This window comes from Stigmatopora nigra, chromosome 21 (genome assembly GCF_051989575.1).
Source record: "Stigmatopora nigra isolate UIUO_SnigA chromosome 21, RoL_Snig_1.1, whole genome shotgun sequence".
Classification (NCBI taxonomy): domain Eukaryota; kingdom Metazoa; phylum Chordata; class Actinopteri; order Syngnathiformes; family Syngnathidae; genus Stigmatopora; species Stigmatopora nigra.
The window spans coordinates 7,930,022-7,948,913 of NC_135528.1; the positions used below are offsets into that span (position 1 = coordinate 7,930,022).

The 18,892-nt window shown below is 41.6% G+C and overlaps 3 protein-coding genes across 9 annotated transcripts; 1 reads left to right on the top strand and 2 right to left on the bottom strand.

The window, feature by feature from the left end:
- Window positions 1-3,830, bottom strand: pals2b (protein associated with LIN7 2, MAGUK p55 family member b). The gene is made up of 12 exons (XM_077743849.1): window positions 3,329-3,830; window positions 2,786-2,886; window positions 2,553-2,705; window positions 2,325-2,477; window positions 2,030-2,257; window positions 1,820-1,951; window positions 1,647-1,743; window positions 1,269-1,337; window positions 1,035-1,196; window positions 766-968; window positions 551-679; window positions 1-486 (listed from the first exon to the last, which is right to left on the bottom strand). The coding sequence occupies exons 1-12, from the start codon at window positions 3,444-3,446 to the stop codon at window positions 310-312; spliced, it is 1,722 nt and encodes a 573-aa protein (XP_077599975.1). The 5' UTR covers window positions 3,447-3,830; the 3' UTR covers window positions 1-309.
- Window positions 3,831-4,950: 1,120 nt separating this feature from the next.
- On the top strand, window positions 4,951-18,834 carry ccdc126 (coiled-coil domain containing 126). 7 transcript variants are annotated; one of them, XM_077743853.1, is made up of 9 exons: window positions 4,951-5,014; window positions 5,107-5,172; window positions 7,553-7,596; window positions 10,096-10,120; window positions 13,993-14,060; window positions 15,251-15,641; window positions 16,214-16,301; window positions 16,996-17,423; window positions 17,534-18,834. In XM_077743853.1, the coding sequence occupies exons 8-9, from the start codon at window positions 17,183-17,185 to the stop codon at window positions 17,770-17,772; spliced, it is 480 nt and encodes a 159-aa protein (XP_077599979.1). In that variant the 5' UTR covers window positions 4,951-5,014; window positions 5,107-5,172; window positions 7,553-7,596; window positions 10,096-10,120; window positions 13,993-14,060; window positions 15,251-15,641; window positions 16,214-16,301; window positions 16,996-17,182; the 3' UTR covers window positions 17,773-18,834. The 7 variants fall into 7 exon arrangements, with proteins under 7 accessions (XP_077599979.1, XP_077599981.1, XP_077599983.1 ...); XM_077743855.1 differs by having other exon boundaries at window positions 15,251-15,343; XM_077743857.1 differs by having other exon boundaries at window positions 10,101-10,120.
- On the bottom strand, window positions 10,175-11,488 carry npy (neuropeptide Y). The gene is made up of 4 exons (XM_077743860.1): window positions 11,344-11,488; window positions 11,061-11,248; window positions 10,541-10,630; window positions 10,175-10,458 (listed from the first exon to the last, which is right to left on the bottom strand). The coding sequence occupies exons 2-4, from the start codon at window positions 11,246-11,248 to the stop codon at window positions 10,437-10,439; spliced, it is 300 nt and encodes a 99-aa protein (XP_077599986.1). The 5' UTR covers window positions 11,344-11,488; the 3' UTR covers window positions 10,175-10,436.
- Window positions 18,835-18,892: the final 58 nt, after the last annotated feature.

The following is an 18,892-nucleotide window of genomic DNA, read 5'->3' on the forward strand; positions in this document are numbered from 1 at the left end:
CTTCCATTTAAGGTTTTGCTAGCTTCCATTTAAACTGCTAGCTTCCATTTAAGCTTCTGCTTGCTTCCATTTAAACTGCTAGCTTCCATTTAAGCTTCTGCTAGCTTCCTTTAATCTTTCGCCAGCTCCCCCTAAGTTACCACTTGCTGTTTGTTGTCAAAACAGACATGAATACGCAGTTAAGTTTACAAATACTTCGCTTTGGCTCAGTATTAAGGAGCTAATGTACAAGTAGTAACTTAGTTAACATTATGCCAGCACATTCCAGTGACCCCCAATCTTGCAGGCCGCAGACCTACAATTTCTGATTTAGTAGACCCAGTTAACGGGCACCCACTGCGACTCGGCGCGCAGTTTGTCCACGGTGGCCTGTAACGTCTCAAACGCTTTGTCCAGATTGTCGTTGGTGATGGTCAGGTCGAAGTAGTGGCCGTACGCCCGCTGGATGCGCGCACTTTCGTCTACTGTCTTTTTTAGGTCCAAGTCCTGCCGGGGTGGAGGTCAGGGGTTAGAAATGTGGATGTGATTGACGTGTCGGCTTTGGTTTTACCGTGAGTTGCTTGGTGGTCAAACCCGCATCCACTACGGCTTTGTGCATGCCCTTTAGCGTGTCGAAATCAGGCGCGGCGATGAATACCACGTAAGGCATGAATTCGGCTGTTTTTAGGACTTTTAAAGCCTGGTGGAGAAACAGAAAGAGGGTTAGTGGAGGTCTCAAACTTGCGACCTCTTATTATTATTATGGTAATCAAGATGCTTTCTTACCTGAGGGTTAACGTCGAGAATGCACGTGCGTCCGGCGGCCACCACTTCGTGGATGGACTCGATTTTCGTGCCGTACAGGTTGCCATCGTATTCGCCGTGTTCCAGAAACCGGCCCGCTTTCACGTCCATTTCCATTTCGGTCCGGCACGTAAAGTGGTAAGAGTTGCCGTCCAGTTCTTCGTCGCGTGGACGCCGCGACGTATCTGCCAAAAAAATAAAATAAAAGTTGACTCAAAATCCCCTTTAAGCATTTTTTTGGGACGTCGTACATGGTATCGTGGTTCCAAAGCGGGTGGGTTGAAGGACCATGAGCCGGTTCTTTAAGCTGCGGCGGCCGACACCCTGAGCGCCGATTAGGACCAGCGTTTTCCTCTGAAACGGAGGAACTTTGGCTACTTCTTCGTAGATCTGCAGCTCGTGGCGGTCAAACTCTGATTTGGAGGACATTGTATTCAGGTCACACGGGTCAGTCGCGGCGTTGGGAAAACCTTCGGGAGGCAAACCTGCGTTCTTGGCTGTCAAATACATCATCTTTTTCTTCTTCTTCCCTGCAATGGTGCCGCATAGGATGCCTGAAAAAAAAACAAGGAGCTCTAAAACAGCCTTGCATGTGCAATATATGACCAATAGAGGGCAGGAAAGTTTTTTTAGGTGAGTTAAATTTCCGAAAGCTCACCAGATGGTTTACTTAACTAATCCGAATTGTAAAGGGACAAAGTGTCAGAAAATTAGACAGTATAAACTCATTAACATAGATGGTTGTATTGCCATTGACTGAGACAGATATCCAATCCCATTTTAACATTGGTTCTATGTTTCTCTTAATATTATAACCTCATTTATGTTAATTAGTTCTAAGTACTATATCTACAAGGGCTTACCTGACCCGTCAAAATCCCGAGGAACGAAAGCTTTCCTCTTCTCCTCCAAAAACTGACTGGGTATAAGTCCTGTGGCCCCGCCCACCACATGACACGCCTGCCAGAAAGGTCAAATTGCGCTTTCGTCAGCCATTTTGAAGACTTCCGTCATGGGTAAGCAACCAAAAACTCACCTGCCACCAGTTGGGATCTTCCCTATTGACGATCTGTAGGACGTCCCCTCGCTTGAACGCCATTCCGGCCTCCCGGCAAGGTATCAGGTTGTCCTTGGCTGGGTCGTAGTCAAAGTAAGGTCGCACATAGACCTGGGATAGACACGTCCAATCGATTTGAATCGGGAGGAGGATCGGCTTTGAAAAATGGCTTCTTTAGCATTCGCGTACCTGCGGGGGTGCCGGAGCATCCCGGTAACTAGGGAGGATTTTCAGAGTGATCCCCCCACTGCAGTCCTTGAGCATTTCCTGGAGCTCCGTGGGATTGTTACCCACATCTTTTCCATTCACTTCCTTGATAATATCACCCACATGCAGAAGACCCTGCCTGTCAATCATGCCGCCATGGAGGATCCTAGCGATGACCAGGTCGTCTTTCTCCACGCGGAAGGTGACTCCCTGTAAAAGAAGACAAAAGCTACCCTCAAATGTTTCTAGCTTAAAAATATATCAAATTATTGCCTACCAGAGGCTCCCCGGCCTTTTTCCGGATGCCAATCATCCGCACGGCGTCCGCCTGCATCAGAGCGCTATTTACAGCCGCGTCATTGGTCATCTCGGCAGGAGGCGGGACTTCGTAGCATTTGGAGGCCACCATGTCGTGCGCCTCCAGAAGTGACTGAGAAAAAGTTAGTTAATGTTAGTAGTTAATGAGGGACAGTTCAGACATAACAAACCCCCTAGCTGTCGTTACCTGGAAGTGCGGCTCCCGCAAAATCCTGGAGAGTTCAGCCGCGCTGTCGTCTCGGACTTTGAGCCCACTGATTTCGCCGAGAATTTCCGTCACTAACTCCATGTTGTTGTCCTGCACCGCCTCTAGCTTGACTTCATCCAGCTGTTCATGAGCCTGGGGAAGACAAAATGGCTGCCTGGTTACATCTCACCACCTTAATTGGCTTGACTAATGAGTTCGTTAGGAAAGCTCACCACAGGGCTTTCCATGATGCCACGGAGGAAAAGAAGGTCAATGTCTTTGGCGCCCCCGGTGATGGGGAGCTCATTTAGGTTCTCCAATGCCTCTTCCATGGCTGCCCAAGACAACACAGTGAGTGGGTGTTTATTTGTACAAACTTGTACAATGTGATGTGTAGTTAGGGCTAGACTGGGCATGAAATGCAGTTATGAATCATCATCTTTAGCCACTAAACCAGTTACAGGTGCGGTACCTACAGCTTATTTCCTGTCAATTTTGGATCATTAATTTGGGGGGAATTTCCAGGCTACTTCCTATGTATTGGTCGCTTTTAAGGTTTTTCATTAACTCATTGGCTGCTATTGACGGCACCGTTTTGAAAGAAAGACTAAAAAATTGAGCAAAACGGTTCACACAACTCCCAAAATTCTGTTTTTACAGCACCTACATAAAAAAAAGTGTCATGAAGACCCCCAGCGGACTGCTTTTATGGCCGCCAGCCCTATGTTTGACACCACTGTTCTCAATGTAGTTTTTGGACTAGCTGCCCTCCTCACCTCCAGATGTCAGAGCTTCCTGATTGGCCTGGACCACCACGCCTGCAGGCACATCCACCACCTCCTGCGCCTCCTCCTCATTCCTCGCTAGATTGGCGTCCTCCATAGCCGTGACCATCGCCGAGCCCTCCTTCCTGCTTCTCCTCCCCGCAAGTATGCAAACCGGCAACCACCGGTAGTTGTGCAACTGGCGCACGTCTGTCCTTCGATCCGTGTGGTTGCGTCGCCACTCTACAGGCAAGAAAAAAAGCAATCTTTTTAGGATGAAATGTGAGAAAGAGACAAAAGTACAGAAAAAAATAGCTGAACCGGCACACGCAGATGTGGCGAATGCTTGTCAGGCTCCTCCCGCCACCTCTTTAATACCCATTCCCTAACCACCCGGCGCACTCATGCGAATTATAATCCCACAATCCTCTCCTGCTGGCAAGGGCTTCCTTGAGTATCCCCCCTCTTGTTTGCCGATGAGACCCCACCCAAGGTTCAGGTGCGGTGCCCACTTGTCTAGACACACACACACACTCATGCAAGTTGGCAATGTTATTATGTAAGTAATCTTACATAAGGGTTACAAAAGAGGAGGGGGTTGACCCCTACATTCCCAGTTTTTTGCGGTTTTGCTGGATCAGGACCCCCGCAGATAACACTATGTGTAGAGTTCATGTTTAGAGTAGTTTCGGGTTTCTTGTTATATAACCTTGGTTTCTAGATGGTTAGAGATCAGCGATATGATCATGATTGTGAAAATAGTGTGGGAATTTATAATTATGCTTCCATGCCAGTTAAACCTGACAATGCCAAAAAAGACTGGTTGCTCTTGCAATTTTGAACTGGTTTTGCTACATTTGTTCCCTATTCCTTTTATTCCATACATGTTGTTGAACTAGTTTAGAGGCCAACGGTTAGTTTGTCACAGAGTAGCTAAATGTTCCCAGGTCAGATGACTATTTGGATTTTTTTGAAATATATATTTTCCCAGCCAAGCTGTGTCATCCCAAATCACCATTTGAGCCTCCCCGCCATCAAACTGGCACAGCTGTGCACGAATCAGACTTTAATCCAGCCTCAATTTGACCAATCCCTCCCCCAACCCCGACGTCGGATTTTAATCCGGCCACAAAAGCACGGGATTACAAATCTCTATTTGCTTCAGCCAGTCGCTGGTTATAGCCAATGTTCAATCACTATACTGAGAGCGGTGTTTACTTAGCCTACTTTGAGTGTAGTCGCTGTTGATTGAAGGCTTGCCACTGTTGTTAAAAGGAAAATGAACATCGTGTGCAATCTCAGAAGCAAATCCCCAGGTCTACTTTATCGCTAATATTTGCACAACACATAAAATAATCTGTCAGTCGGTTCTCCCGCTGAACTCATAAATCCATAAAACATTTTCCAGAAAATCTCCTGGGTGAGCACTGTGTAGTAGCATTAGAGACTGTTATATTTACCTTTTTTTTTACCAAGTCAGTGTTCTTGTACTACAATAGCTGCACACAAGTTGAAACCTGAGTAGAAATGAGGAAAGAGGTGGTGTTAAACGGGATTAAACAAGTGATAATTTTAAATGTAATAACGTTTATTTTGAAATTGCTCTTTAGATTTGAGAGCATTCACTGCCCTCTGGCGGACACAGTCAATATGACATAACTCTCTCCACTGGCCACACTGAAGGACCTCAAACGTGCAGTAAGTTTCCCGTCCCGAATATATTGCATAAATCATATAAAACAATGATTATATAATTAATATAGACATCTAACAACTTTCTCAATTGTTAGGACAAATGAATGTGCATTAAAGTTGTCCTAAAGAGCTGTGGTCGTCGAGTTAAAGCAAATGTTCAGGTAAGAAAGGCATTCGATTAAGCCTCAATGTTTAATGGTGCTCTAATAAATTATTTTGATAAACTACGTCCTGTTCGAGAATTAATGAATGTGAATTGGAGTTCTAGAAGTGGTTAATGTTTTGAAGGGGGTTATGACTATGGTAATACTACTTGTGTAATTATTACGTTAACTAGTCATTAGCACTAGGCTAGCGCCATTTGCTACTCGTATTGCATAAAATGGCCGACGTTGCTAATCGCTACGTTCATAGCTACTCGTATTGCATAAAATAGCCGATGTTGCTAATCGCTACGCTAATTAGCTACAGTTCATGTATGTAACGCTACTACAACTGGTACATTGAATGCTAATTGAGGGACCAGTAAAGCTAATGTGATAACTTTTGACGTGCGGTTTAAAGCTTTTTTTGTTAATTGTACTAAACTTTTTCAAGATGTGTATGTCAGAATGGAAAGCAGTTCATTTACTTGGTCGATTCATTTAGTAATACAAAATGTGAAATGTGATACTTTAAAAATGAATGTTTGGTTGCTCTAAATTTTCTTCTAGTACATTCCATAACCCTAACCATTTGGGGAATAAAATTTACTGGTTGGACTGTGTATATAATGGTTATGTAATTGATAACTGCAGTCCTGAATCTTATTTATGATATTTATTATTATTATTATATTTAAAATACATTTAAATGGCATTTACAGCAAAAGGAAAAAACGTCTATCACTGTCAATGTTTTTTTTCTCTTATACTCCCCCCCCCCCCCCCCCCCACGGCTGTCTCCTCATATTAGCTACTATAATTACTAGCTAGTTTAGCTAGTGTCGCTGTAAGGGAGAGAGTGCGAGGTCGCTTCATTACGCAACGATCAGGCTCGCTTTACTTGCTGGAAGTGAAAGATAGCCCTTGGAAGAATGTTAATGGAGGAAAAAGCCGACAGGGGTTAAATCTTTGCCAAGTCACCCGCACCAAAAAACAGCAGCGGGGCCCGACCGCCAGATCAGACAAAGGAAGTGAAATACAGACAAGAAAAGGATAAGTAGGGTTTGCGACTTGATGTCGGTGGAATGTATAAAAAGAAAAGGGAGGGACGTGTTGCAAGGCTCAATCTGTATGTAGAATATCAAAACAGGTTTTACATCATAATATTTATGTACAGGGAATATTCCAAGATCTTATAAATAAGAAGCAGTTGCGTAACAGATTCTTGAAGCACCAAAAAAAGGAATGCTTAAGATTCACAAAAGTCCTCTTTAGTCTCATCAGGGCCTTACATCATGCTCTGCCCCTTGAAAAGGAAGTTATCACTCAAAGGCTAACTGCTATTGGCTAGCTATGCAGGAAAGATGAGGAGTAGCTAATCAAAAGTGAATTTATTGATCATCGGGGATTAATCCCTATCACAAATTATCAATTTCTTCATGAAAATCATGTTTCATTTCTGTGTTTGCATCAGGCCAAAATTTGATTCCACATTGACGTCTATCGCCGTCAATGGCGGATCCATTGCATCTCTGGATCCAGTTTTTCCCCCTTTAGCCTGACACCGGTTTATATTCCCCCCATGTACATGGTAGCGCCGGGGGGAACCGGCTCTTAAAGCAGCTGTCACTCCAGCTTCCTCGCAATGACGTGACAATCACAAAGAAGGTCAGGAAGCTCTGTGAAGTCCAGATGTCGCTTGGGGGGTGACGCGGGGGTTTCCTCAGAAAAAATATGGTGCCTTTGTGAACATTTACATCCGTGTGTAGGAGACCTCAGTTAAAAAAATTGAAAAAATAGTTCAGACCTTCTATTTTAAAGTACCCGTCAACTCAAGAGTTGAGATTTTTACTCCTAGTCTTTGATCTAAGAAATCATAGCCGAATACGTCACAACTTTTAATGGCGATCGCTCTTAACCGAGCGCCCTTTGCCTCCTCTCGCCCTTCTCCCTTCGCCTTTACGCCGACCTTAATGTAGGTCACCCTGCGAGTTAACGCCGCCCCACTGTAAGAGGATTACACCGCCACCGCTAAGATGGCCGACATTGCAAACGACAGTATGACAATGATCAGGCTGCTACGTGACGCCTTTTCAATTCGGCCTTAATGGATTTATCTTTTACAATGAAACATAAAAGAGTATTAGGACCATTTCACTAGGCATTGTGGCGCTTTGTCAAATGAACGGCTAGCTCAAAATGAGAATGAACTGAACTCTCAACTCTGCTCGTGTTTTGACAAATTCACTACGAGCTTCAAGGGGAAGGTTGAACCATTCCTGCTCTGGGCCTTCTATCTGGGTCACTATCACTTGAAAGTGCTTTCAGTGTCGTGGACAGGCTGAAATGTAACAGAATAAAGGAAAATCATCTAAAGACCTTTCTTCTTTTCTTTCAGACTCCGAATCGTCAGTGGTAAAGATGAACAGCCGTCCTTTTTCTGTAAGTTCTTTAAGTCTTTCAGTGCCATTAAATGATACATCCAATCATGTGGCTCTTTTATCAGATGTCCAATCCATTTGAATAGCGAGGGATGGCAGCGAATAATCATTCCCTCGTCGGCAGCCAGTGAGTTCATGTTAGTGCATCCATTAATTCATTGGCGGCCATTAACAGGAATGGATGTCTAATCCTTAAAATCAATGAGTTGATTGCTCTAGTTTCAGGGAATAATCCTCATAAATTGTCAGAATAAATCGTCTAGAGAGTAATCACTTAGATTTTTTGGGGGGGATTAATGCCTTGATTTTGCAATGATATAAATAGTAACACATGAATAAATATTCATTTAATAAAGCACATTTATTTACCAAATGGATTGGATGTCAATAGATGTTTTTAATGTAAATGTTTATTTCTGATTTTTCTAACTAACGCAATACGTACCTTCAAAATGTGTACACGTACCTGCACGGGCTGCCGGCGAAAGAGTTAATTCCGTGATTAATCATTACGGATCACAATTAATCGACCAGATTATTCGCCTTGACGTGTTTAGCGCTTAGCTCTCCACGCGCCGATCCATTTCAATAGTCCAGGCGGATTTGACGTCTATCGATGTCGATGGCGGCGAAGTAGGCTGAGACGTCTGCCAACGTCCAACCTTGCAGTAAAATAAAGGTCACGCCACAGGCCGTTGCCATTAAGGACTTCCCTACTCTAATGCACCGTCTAGGTTCCTTCCTCCGTTCTATTAGATTGCGCTCCTCGGAGCAGACAATCGTAAAAATCGAAGGCAAGACGAGAAGCCCCGTCGGTTTGGCGAGTACGAGCCGTCCATCCCGCCCCACCCAGGAAGGATCCCCGAGGTCCTCCCTATTTAGACGGGCTCCCCTCGTCACGTGAGGTTGAGCTAAACAGCTTAGAAAGGGTGCCAAATGCTCCTTTGCTGCCCGCAACTGAGTGTTTTGACCATGCGCATATCCATCATTGCTGACATTGTGTTTGCCAATGATTATGGGATGGCCCTTTTGGGGGACAGTGAGCACAAAAAGAATCAATATTCTCTGCTTGCCCACTGTACAAACTAGTTTGTCAGTTTGTTATTAGCTGTCACTTGGTGGAGGAGTACGCATCGGGCGGGGTTAAATCTAGATCGATCTGGATCAAGGCATCAGTTGTTTCACGTTGATATTCTTTAAGTGTTTTAGTAGAGAAAAGGGAAAAAATGCTTTTTCATTTGCCAAAGTGTACATCATATTGATTCAAGCAAATGCCCTTGAGTTGTACTGTAGCAGACTGTAATATTGTCCAATATAACAATCAATATCATTGTGTGTCATTACAAAAGCACGCCTTCTTCACCCATTTGCCTGCCATTGACAGAAATGCACGTCGACTCCTTGTGGACTGAAAGAGTATTGCAACGTATGCTTATAAAACTAGTTTGCTTCTTAACAATATCTTCTTAAAATGTTCTATTTTTAAGCACTGCTATTTTTTTTCAGTAGAAACATTCATTCACTATTCCTTCAACTAACACTTTATTTGAAACTTTAAAATAACTAACTCTGTATTGTCCCTCTATTATAGAACAAAATGTTTTTCTTCAAGTACAGTCGTCCAAATCTCCCTACACGTGCCAACATATTTTTAACCTCAAAGGCTTCCTGATGCTACTGTAGGCTTAAAAACTACAACAGTGGTGTCCCGATCTCGTGCGTGGTGTCCACATCCATCCGTGTGTGTCCCACAATCGCAGCCCGCGTGCCGCATACTGACAGCTGCTCACGCGACCGCTCAGCCCACCCCTCAAACTCTTCACACACGACAAAGTGTCCATCTTTTTCCCCATTCAAACGTTGCTAGTAGCCTAAATGGAGTTGTACTAAGCGATGTCCTACCTTTAACCGGCGTTTGAGTCCAGGGATCTCACCTAAAGGTCCCGGGTGGACACTCAGACCCCCTCGGTTGTCTCTGTCCTCGTCCCGCAACAGACTGGCTCGAGAACACGGTGCCAATCATCCGCTTAGACCCCGCCTTGTTTGTGATGTCACGAAGAGCGCTGCCCACTAGGGGCCGAGAATCAACCTTCACTCATGCGGCATTGCATTTTTTTTTCATTTGAATTGTGCTTTCATTGAATAAATATGCATCAGAAAAAATGCCAATGTTGAATTTTTAAAGGGAAAACATTATCTAACACTTTTGTCTTCTGTTTTAAATTATTACTGGTAAATTATGACTGTAAGGACAAATTAGAAGCCATAGTTCTAGCCATCTGTTGAAATCTACAAATGTACCACAAGTGGGAGACATAAACTCAGTTGTCACTCAAACCAAGATACAGCAAAGAGAGTTTAATAAAATTTGAGCACTCTAAACTTAAATCAATTACTGCAGGATTTTTAATTTTAAGGCCTCAAGTAAATTTAAAGTAATTCAATAAATCAATTGCACGCATCTCTCAATAAGAAATAATTTGTGTTTTTATTCCAATAGGACAGCTGGAAACCTGGAATGATCGGTAAGTCACTCTTCATAATTATTTGAATTTTTATTCAATGTTGAATTAATGAATTTATAACGTTTTATTATTTAAGATAGCCTCGCCGCATATTTAAAATTCATTCAAAAACCTTTTTTTCAAACATTTCACTTTAATTGCACAAATATACAATACAATGAACCGACACTGCTCCAATTTACTGTCAAGATACACAGATGACAACCGTGGGGTGAGATATGTACAATTTGATGGCACGAAGCAGCAGAACTTTAGCAGATGGGCAAGTACCACGGCGTATATCCACGTGTGGAGGTCGGACCTGGTGATGACCTCATCACCACAGTGATGGGCCGTATCTGGGAAGAAATACGGAAGTCAGCTTACCATTAAGGGAAAAACAGATGTACTAAAAAGATCGATTTTGGGCGTAATATAGACCTTGTCTGTGGAAGTGTATCTGCGCTTTCCTTCAATAAAAGCTCTGAGACCAGCGTGTCCAGAATCTCCGGATTGGACCTCTTGCCATACCTTGGAGAAAAATAGACCACGTTTAGACGGATAAAGAAGTAGATTAAAAATAACATAGTTGTTTGCCAATCTTTGAATCAATTCCATATTGTATTATATATTATTTAGTTTCTGTCACCCAAAGTGATAATATTGTTCTTTCCCTGCAGTGTCAGCTTTTTAAAACTCTTTGTGGGGTTTAGATCAGGGCATGTAATCATTAGTCATTATCATCAATAATTGATTTTGTTAATATAAGTCATTTAATTTTTGACATGAGTTTACGTACCCAACATAATAAAAACAAACAGAAACAAAAGGGCAAAGCTATTAATTTAATGATATAATTGTATATTCACTGAAAACTTCTTATTCTAAGACAATTAGAGCTTTTTCACATTTGAAAATTTGATCATCTACAATTTGCATTTAATTTTTTAACTTTACCGACCTCTGTCTTGTGATGAGATTAATGTAGTGTCTCAGGGCCGAGTAATACTTGGCCAGATCCTCCGCAGGGGCGTCATCCCCGGGGTTTTCCGGTTTCACCGGGTATCCGTTTGTCAAGGTGCCAAAGCACAGCAACGCCCACAGCAGGAACGCCAGGGTTGCCAGCCAGCTGACAAAGTTAGAATGCATCTGATGGAGTGGAAAAGAAAGCAATTAGTTTTATGTCTAGAGCAATAAGAGATTATTAATCGCGCCTAAATTGAGGAGTGAGCAGATTCACTTACAATTTCCGCTGTGCTTTCGGGGCGTCTTGGCGTAATGCTGTTGGCGTCTCTCGGATGTGAAGTGCGTCTGGTGCGCGCCGGCCGAGCTTTATAGGTGAAGACCAGGCGGGCTACTGAGCAAAGCGCGTCAGAGCTGCACTCGCTTCTGTTTTGCGCCACGTAAGCGTCATCGCTGATGCTGTCATTTTCTTTTGCAAATGTCTCCAAACTGCTAAAAATAGTTAATTGTGTGATGGATGGGTGAGAGTTTGGAATGGGAAGGGGTGTTGCTTTAGTAAACTTGCTGGCGATAGATGTCCAATTCATCTGGACTTCTTGTCAATGAGTTAAAATGTGTTTGAAATTGTTGGTATTCAATTCCCAAGGAACACTAGTTCACCTTTTTGTAGTTTTATTTCAGCTGCATTTTCACAATTAGCTTGTTTGTTACTGTTTTTACTTAATGACCAAAAACGATAATTTTGTGACTGGATTTTTTTTCTTTTACAGACTTTTTGGTGAATTTTATTTAACAAAGTAATTGAAGTCACCAATTGTCATCATTTTAGGGCTCCGCCATTTTTGTTGCCTATTTCTTTAACTTTGTTTACTTGGTTGGAAGCCATTTTCGGTAGACCAGTTTTTCTGAATGCAGAAATCCACAAGAAAGTTTGAGGGAAGCAGATTGTTTGCTACACAAGAAAAAAAATGAAATTAAATTTTACAAAGGTTGCTACACGATGACGTTTTCATATCAAATTTCTTCCTCAATGAAACCTCTTAGAGTGACGTTATTCCACCCGAGCCCCCTCCCCAAAATGTTCCCAATGGGTCCCGAACAAAAACAAACATTGGAAACAGGTTCTAAACGAATGTTCCTTCTGAATCTCTTTTCACGGTAATTTCTCGAACACCACTCCTTCTCTCAGATAGACGCCGCCGCGACGCAACAGGGACAAAACGGCTCCATCCGAAAGCGCATCAGCCATAAGGACTCATCTCAAGGGAGCGCGCTTAACACGCACACCCAAATAGGACTTAAATGACTGAGTGCTTCATTTACCTCCCATTCATAACCCTTTTGTACGTATGTCATCTCCCAGCCGTATAATCTAGCAAATCAGTCGTTTATCCCCGAGTCTGCTCCTCGAGGACGCGGCGAGGAGCTTTTGTGTCACACAGGATGCTCCGGGCGACATGCGGAATGAGACACAAGTGTGAGAACATTTCTTACAAAAGTCGCCCAGCCAATCATGACGATTACCGGTAGGAATTAGGCTTTAGATCGCGTTCGGGAAGCCGAGTCAATGGGCCTGACACCTTTTTTTTTCTCCACAATACAACAACATGGTTGAGTGAAAGTTGATGTTTTCACTTTGACGCCAAATCTTGACAAATGGATTTCAAACAAGTGTTAAGACAATACTGCATAAAACCTGTGTTTAGATACTGTAAGAGGCTCTCAGTTTTGAGTTGAATGCCCATGGCCATCATTAGAAGGGAATGCGTTAAGTACATTTTAGATTTGAACTGATAAATGACCCTCCATAAAAGCAAGTTATTGCCTAATGTTGAAAAATGAAAGCCTAATTCACTATTTTGTCCACAGCTATGACTAGAGTGGTTTAAAAATGGCAGATTTTAAAAGTTAAAATGTCATCTGACAAATGTATTTGCATAAAACAAGAATATTTCGCCAGATATACGGACCAAAACACAATGAAGTACTTTTCAAACTACTAATTTGGTTGTAGCTGAATCATAATGACATTTGTTAATATTTTGGAACCGTACTACTTTGGGTAAATGAGGTCAAAAACTGCAGGCCGATTAGCATTTTTAAAATTTGAAATGTTTTTACCATTGGAAATGAATAGTGCAATTTGGAACTGCGTTGACATTTATTTAGAAAGTGATAAAGACTTCCCCAAAAATATGACAGCAAATTAATTGAAACTTGTATTTGTATATCGGTCATTTCAAACATCTTATCTTGAGTTCCTTTCAATTCTGCTGACATTTTTCCAAAGACCTTTTTCTATCGCATGTCTGGTCTACAGCTGTCAGGCAAGGGGCTCCGATACGTTTTACGGGCAGCCGATGTCCATCGGGTGTCGTCCAATGAGGTTGTTTGCACCCACCTGAGCCTAACCAACGTGTCACTTGACCTTCTGTCTAGCTGTCACTCAAACTTTATCAGGCGTTGCATTCAGTCAAGCAACAGAATCAATAAATTGGGGCAGAAGGGCGGATATTCCGATAGGAAAATAAACATGAGAAGAAATTAAAAGAAGTAGACTTTGAATGGCGTTTTTGTCATTGTAATACAATCACTAATAAATCCTCAAAATAATATTTTGATCACTTTGGTACAGTAAGTGTTCATCAAAATTATGTCCATTGGGGTAAAGAAGTATATTTTCATGGTAATTGCCAATTTTGTTTTATTAAAGCATACAGTCTGTCATTCAATGCGGTTTCCAGAGGAATCAAGCACGGCATGGTAGTCATTTCCGAGGGCCGCAAGTCAGATGCTGTTCTCCTAAATAGGGTTGCTACGCACAGGCAATTACTTTGAACAATTAATGTGCCACACTAATTATGTGCTATGCAGTTTTGTACCTGAACAAGTTCAATGAACTGACATTTATTTCTTCATTCACATTTTAGGCCAAGTCAATAACGTTGACAAGAGAGTGGACGCCCATTGCTGTGAATGGCAATCAATGCATGAACAAGTAAGTATTTTTTTTTTTTTTGCACTCACTTCTCCCTGTTGAGACCCAGGTGCACCCATGACGTCTTTCACGCACAAGTGCGATTCCAAACCCACCGCGCCACCTGTCCACCACCATCACGACACAGGTGACTCCCGATGGCATCTGTGCAGAAGATGATCGGGTTTGACTCGCAGTGGGAACACTTGAGGGGGAGAACAACCTCATTTAGAACTGGTTAAATCTGTTTTATCTTTTACCCTAAATGGGCCACCAGTAGTAGCGCATTAAAATCACCTCAATCTCCATTCACGGTGAGGATTAAATGCTTGTTGCTGATCTGCCGTGAGGAATGGGATTAATCAATAGCAGACGCTACATCTTTGTGGGTATTAAACATGTATTTTTAGTGGCGTGCTGAGTGGGTGGCTTAGAACAAAAGAATATTAATATACGTAAACCTTTAGATGTTTAAACTGACCACTAATAGAACAAGCTTTGCGTGTAGGGATTTGCTGGTAAATTGTAGATTTGATATAACGTAACATTTTTGTATCCCACGTCGATAGCAAATGTCACGGATAATGTCTTGAACTTCAAAATGTATTTTTTTTTCAATCAAAAGAGCGTTTATACAAATTCAGGCGCTGTCAAATTGTCATTTGTTCAGCTGTCAGTGTGTCATTGCATCGACTCCCCCGATAACAATAAATGTTGATTGCATATAATTACTATAATTACTGGTGACAAGACTTTTTCACTTTGTTAAAGATAAGGATAATTCTATTATTTGAATGGCAACTGGTATTGGGATAGTTTTGAGTGAACAGATTTCAACAGGGAATGTTTTAGTGCCATTGACGATGATAGGCGCCCAATCTTGGACATGGAAATTATACATTGGTAAAACAATTACACATTGTCATATTCACACATAAATGACACAAACAACAAGTAGACTAGTAGTCCTCTATCGCTGACTTTTTAGTAGGTAGTAATTGTTACTATCATGTTGCTATGGAAATGACCCATTGTCCATCTAGCGGACGAAAAATGTACTGCAAATATCCCACAAAAACAAAATTAACATAACCCTCTCATGCTAATATTACTCACACAGTTCAGACCGATACATTTTCATATTGAAGTGGTCAAATTGACGGTGCGAGTTTTAAAATTGAGATGAATCTTATGTTTTCTCTTCCACTCAGGAATTGTGTATAGGGAAGACGGTGAGACTACAAGACTGCATTTCCCAGGATGCCTCGCGGTGACGCACAGCAAACCTCGAGGGAACCATCACGGTCAGCCCCGTTGCCTTCACGTATTTCTAGCTGCACTTTAGCATACTGAGCCGCATAACGTTTACGGAAGCTTAGCAGTTGAAGCAAACAAATGTACAGGTTAACGTGCCAGTTTATTTATAAAATAGAGAGAGAAGAGACATCAGCTTTTTGGATTTTTCTTTTTTAAACCGGCTAGTACAACAATCATTTTCTTTTCAACAACAAACATTTTGCTTTTTGAGCTGTCATGCGATTCGGCTGCATTGAGGCTATTAATACTTCAATTCATGAGGATCTTAGATGCAACAACATTAAGGTAAAGTCCCATTGTAGCTTAAGGTCATTTTTATCTTGTTTATTGACGTGGCTTAGGGAGCTAACAGTAGCTTCATGTCAACTTCCTTATTTGTAATTGGAATGAAATCTTATGTCAAGTACTATGTAAAGCACTTCCTTCGTATATGTGCGCCCAATGTTTGAAGTATTTGCCTAAATATATTTGTCACATTGTCATCTTTGGGCAACTTTACAGGCATGTGTTACAACATTTTATAGTTTATATCAACTGTCAAATTTCAAAAGTCAAAGAGGAATAGTACTCAATTACAACCACGTTTTGCTTTGATATGGAAAATAATTATGTAAGCTTTGTCCATGACTGTGACCTACATAAAACAGGACTTTATTTGGAATGGAATATGGTTAAAAGAATATCGTCATCTTTTACTATTTCCCCTATTAAAAAAAGGAAGTAAGCTAATTTCAAAATAACCATAACCCATGAATCAGTATCCAAGCTAGTGCAACTAAAGCAAATCTGCTGTGGTTTTCTTTCAAAGGCACTTTGTACTTTTTCCTTTAATTAAATATGTGCATATTTGACAACAGTGAAGAGGCACTTCATAGGGTTCACCTCCATAGTTGAATTGTGTCCAGCCATCAAGGACCTTAACATGTTGAAAAAAATCAATGCCAGGTGAGCCATTCATTTTCTTATTGAAACCTCAATAATTCCACATTTGTAACCCTTCAAAATTCCTGTTCATTTTCTTAGGCGCATTCAACATCACACTTTCATATTATTCATATTACTGCTTCACACATTTGGATTTGAATATTAATGGAATTTTTTTATCTTTTACATATTTTCACATTTTAGACCATCAAATAGAACTGCTTACAGTTATCCGTAGGTTAAAAAAATTCATTCCTTTCCCTAGTTGGGGGGAAAGTTCAGGCAAAATGGATTCTGTTACCGCTTTATAAATTATTCCCCCATCAACCCCCCTCCTGTCACTTCGCAATAGGAGGTGACAATAGCACTTCCAACAGAATGTGGAAAAACGACTTGTTGACAAAGATGTGAAAGACGAAAAAGGATTGCCTAATTGCCTCCGGGCAAATGCAGCCACAAACGTTTTGTACATTGACTGACCGAACGGAATGGGGGAAATTAGAGAGTGAATACTCTCAATTGTTCTGACTACTGCTGCAAATCCTATTGGGAGTGGGTCCAGTTTCAACTAAACTGGCAATTATGTTTCTGGGCTGAAATGCCGCCACCTTCAAATCCCATCGATAAGTCTTTGCCAACTTTCACAGTTAACATCAAAATTTCACTTCTATAGTCTTTCTAATGTATTTTCTTACTCTTTTTTTGGTCTGTACAGGTGGTCCACAATGAACGAACATCTGCAAGATTGTGAACTCTGACCTCCATCCATGGATTCGGACGACCACAACTACACAAATGTAGCAACCGTCGTGGCGACTCAACATTATCCACTCCATTATCATCCGGTTCCAGCAAGTTTCCACTTGTTCTTTTGAGTTTCTCCCCTCCTGACCATCTCCAAAATGATACTTTGCACACTGATGAGACGCAACATGTCCCAGAAGCTCAGCTTGCTTCTGTTAGTCTTCGGTCTGGCGTGGGGACTCATGTTGCTTCGCTATACCGTGAAGCAACCACGCCACCAGAGCAGCGCAGAGCTGCGTGAGCAGATCTTGGAGATCAGTCGGCGATATGTCAAGGTCTTGTCCGAGGAGAGCCAGAATTCACCGGGTGGGCCTCAAGGAGCTGCAATGGCTGGTTACGGTAACTACCTATTTAATGGCATTTTTAAAAAACAAAAATATTGTTAAGCTATTTGTTTTTTTTTGGCAAGTTGGCATGTTCTTGTAGGTAATGTTTTCTTATCCTTACAGCTGATTTAAAGAGGACAATAGCAGTGCTCCTGGATGACATCCTGGCACGGCTGCTCAAACTAGAAGGCAAGTTGGAATTGGCCGTCAACGCGTCCATCACCAACTCGTCTCACAAAGGTATTGGGGCTTCCACACACCTGGCTGCGGGAAAAAGACCTAAACAAGGGAGAGTCGCTGACCGTCAGGCAAGGTCACGTTTTAACCAACGAACCCGCCTCATGCCTCAGTCGCATGTATGAGCATTGCTTCGATAGTTGGATTGACAGTCCGATTAGCACATCCCACTTTTCCTGAATTTATCCCAGGATGTCCACAGACTTGATGTGATGCCAGCTCAAAGGAAGGAGACCCTTTTGCCTTTTCCACTTTGTTTGCGGTTGTATTTATTTTTGTTTAATCAAGAGAGAGAGAGGGGAAAGTGCTTTTTTTTGTATTTAAATTTTGCATTTTTTTATAACGCCATATTTGAATCATAGGTATAGCAATCTTAACGGCTACCGACAATGTTGTGGAACAATGCTTAAGCACATTAATACATACAATTTATAACATTTTGACGATAACCTGCTGAATTCAACAAATCACTTGAAAATATGAGTTGCTACTTATAATTTGTGTTGCACTGCTACGAGTATCGACACTAAAAGTACGTTATTGTAACAATTACTTTACATAGGAGTAATTATAGACTAATTTACTGTTAAGAGAAACATTATCCTGTATTGGAATCGATATCGGGAAAAAAAATTATCGGTGCAACACTAAATACAATGTGAACATCTACCGTTTGGCCAATTTTTATTGATAGGTATAAACAATTTAAAGATATATTTTTTAGTCCCAGTGTGTGGCTAGTGACACTCCCGATGAATCCTATTTGCCACTGAACTTGCATTGTTTCAGCCGAAAACCAATGTTTTCCGCCTCCCTCACTTGCCTTGGGTGTTATTTCACTCTCAATGTAGAATGAAATGAATGTACCGCAAGGTCAGAATCTTCGGTGTTGCGAAGATGACTGACCATCTGCTACACGTTCAGGGTTCATGTTGCACTGTGACTAAAGCGTTTTCTAAAAATAATGGCCTAGTACACTTTTGCTAGTGCTGTTTTATTGTGTGGGAGGTGACCGTTTTATGCTGGAAAAGAAACTGCTGAATACAAACCGTTTGAATGCTCATCATAATGATGCCATTTACTTATCACAGACTTTAACCTTCAAATACATATCATATATTCTGCGTGTCACACTTTCAGAATGTATTTTGAGACCGCCAGCCTCAATAAACTGTGGTTCGAGTACATCTAGTAGTCTGTAGTGGTTTAACAGTACTTTTAATGTAACACTTCCTAAAAAGCAAT

Excerpts from the sequence above, each read along its gene's own strand:
- pals2b (XM_077743849.1), bottom strand. The coding sequence starts at position 3,446 with ATGGTCACGGCTATGGAGGACGCCAATCTAGCGAGGAATGAGGAGGAG. Across the intron at positions 2,706-2,785 it reads GCATCATGGAAAGCCCTGTG|GCTCATGAACAGCTGGATGA; the intron begins GTGAGCTTTCCT and ends TGTCTTCCCCAG. Across the intron at positions 2,478-2,552 it reads TGCGGGAGCCGCACTTCCAG|TCACTTCTGGAGGCGCACGA; the intron begins GTAACGACAGCT and ends ACTTTTTCTCAG.
- npy (XM_077743860.1), bottom strand. The coding sequence starts at position 11,248 with ATGCATTCTAACTTTGTCAGCTGGCTGGCAACCCTGGCGTTCCTGCTG. Across the intron at positions 10,631-11,060 it reads AATCTCATCACAAGACAGAG|GTATGGCAAGAGGTCCAATC; the intron begins GTCGGTAAAGTT and ends TTTTTCTCCAAG. Across the intron at positions 10,459-10,540 it reads GATACACTTCCACAGACAAG|ATACGGCCCATCACTGTGGT; the intron begins GTCTATATTACG and ends ATTTCTTCCCAG.
- ccdc126 (XM_077743853.1), top strand. The coding sequence starts at position 17,183 with ATGATACTTTGCACACTGATGAGACGCAACATGTCCCAGAAGCTCAGC. Across the intron at positions 17,424-17,533 it reads AGCTGCAATGGCTGGTTACG|CTGATTTAAAGAGGACAATA; the intron begins GTAACTACCTAT and ends TTATCCTTACAG.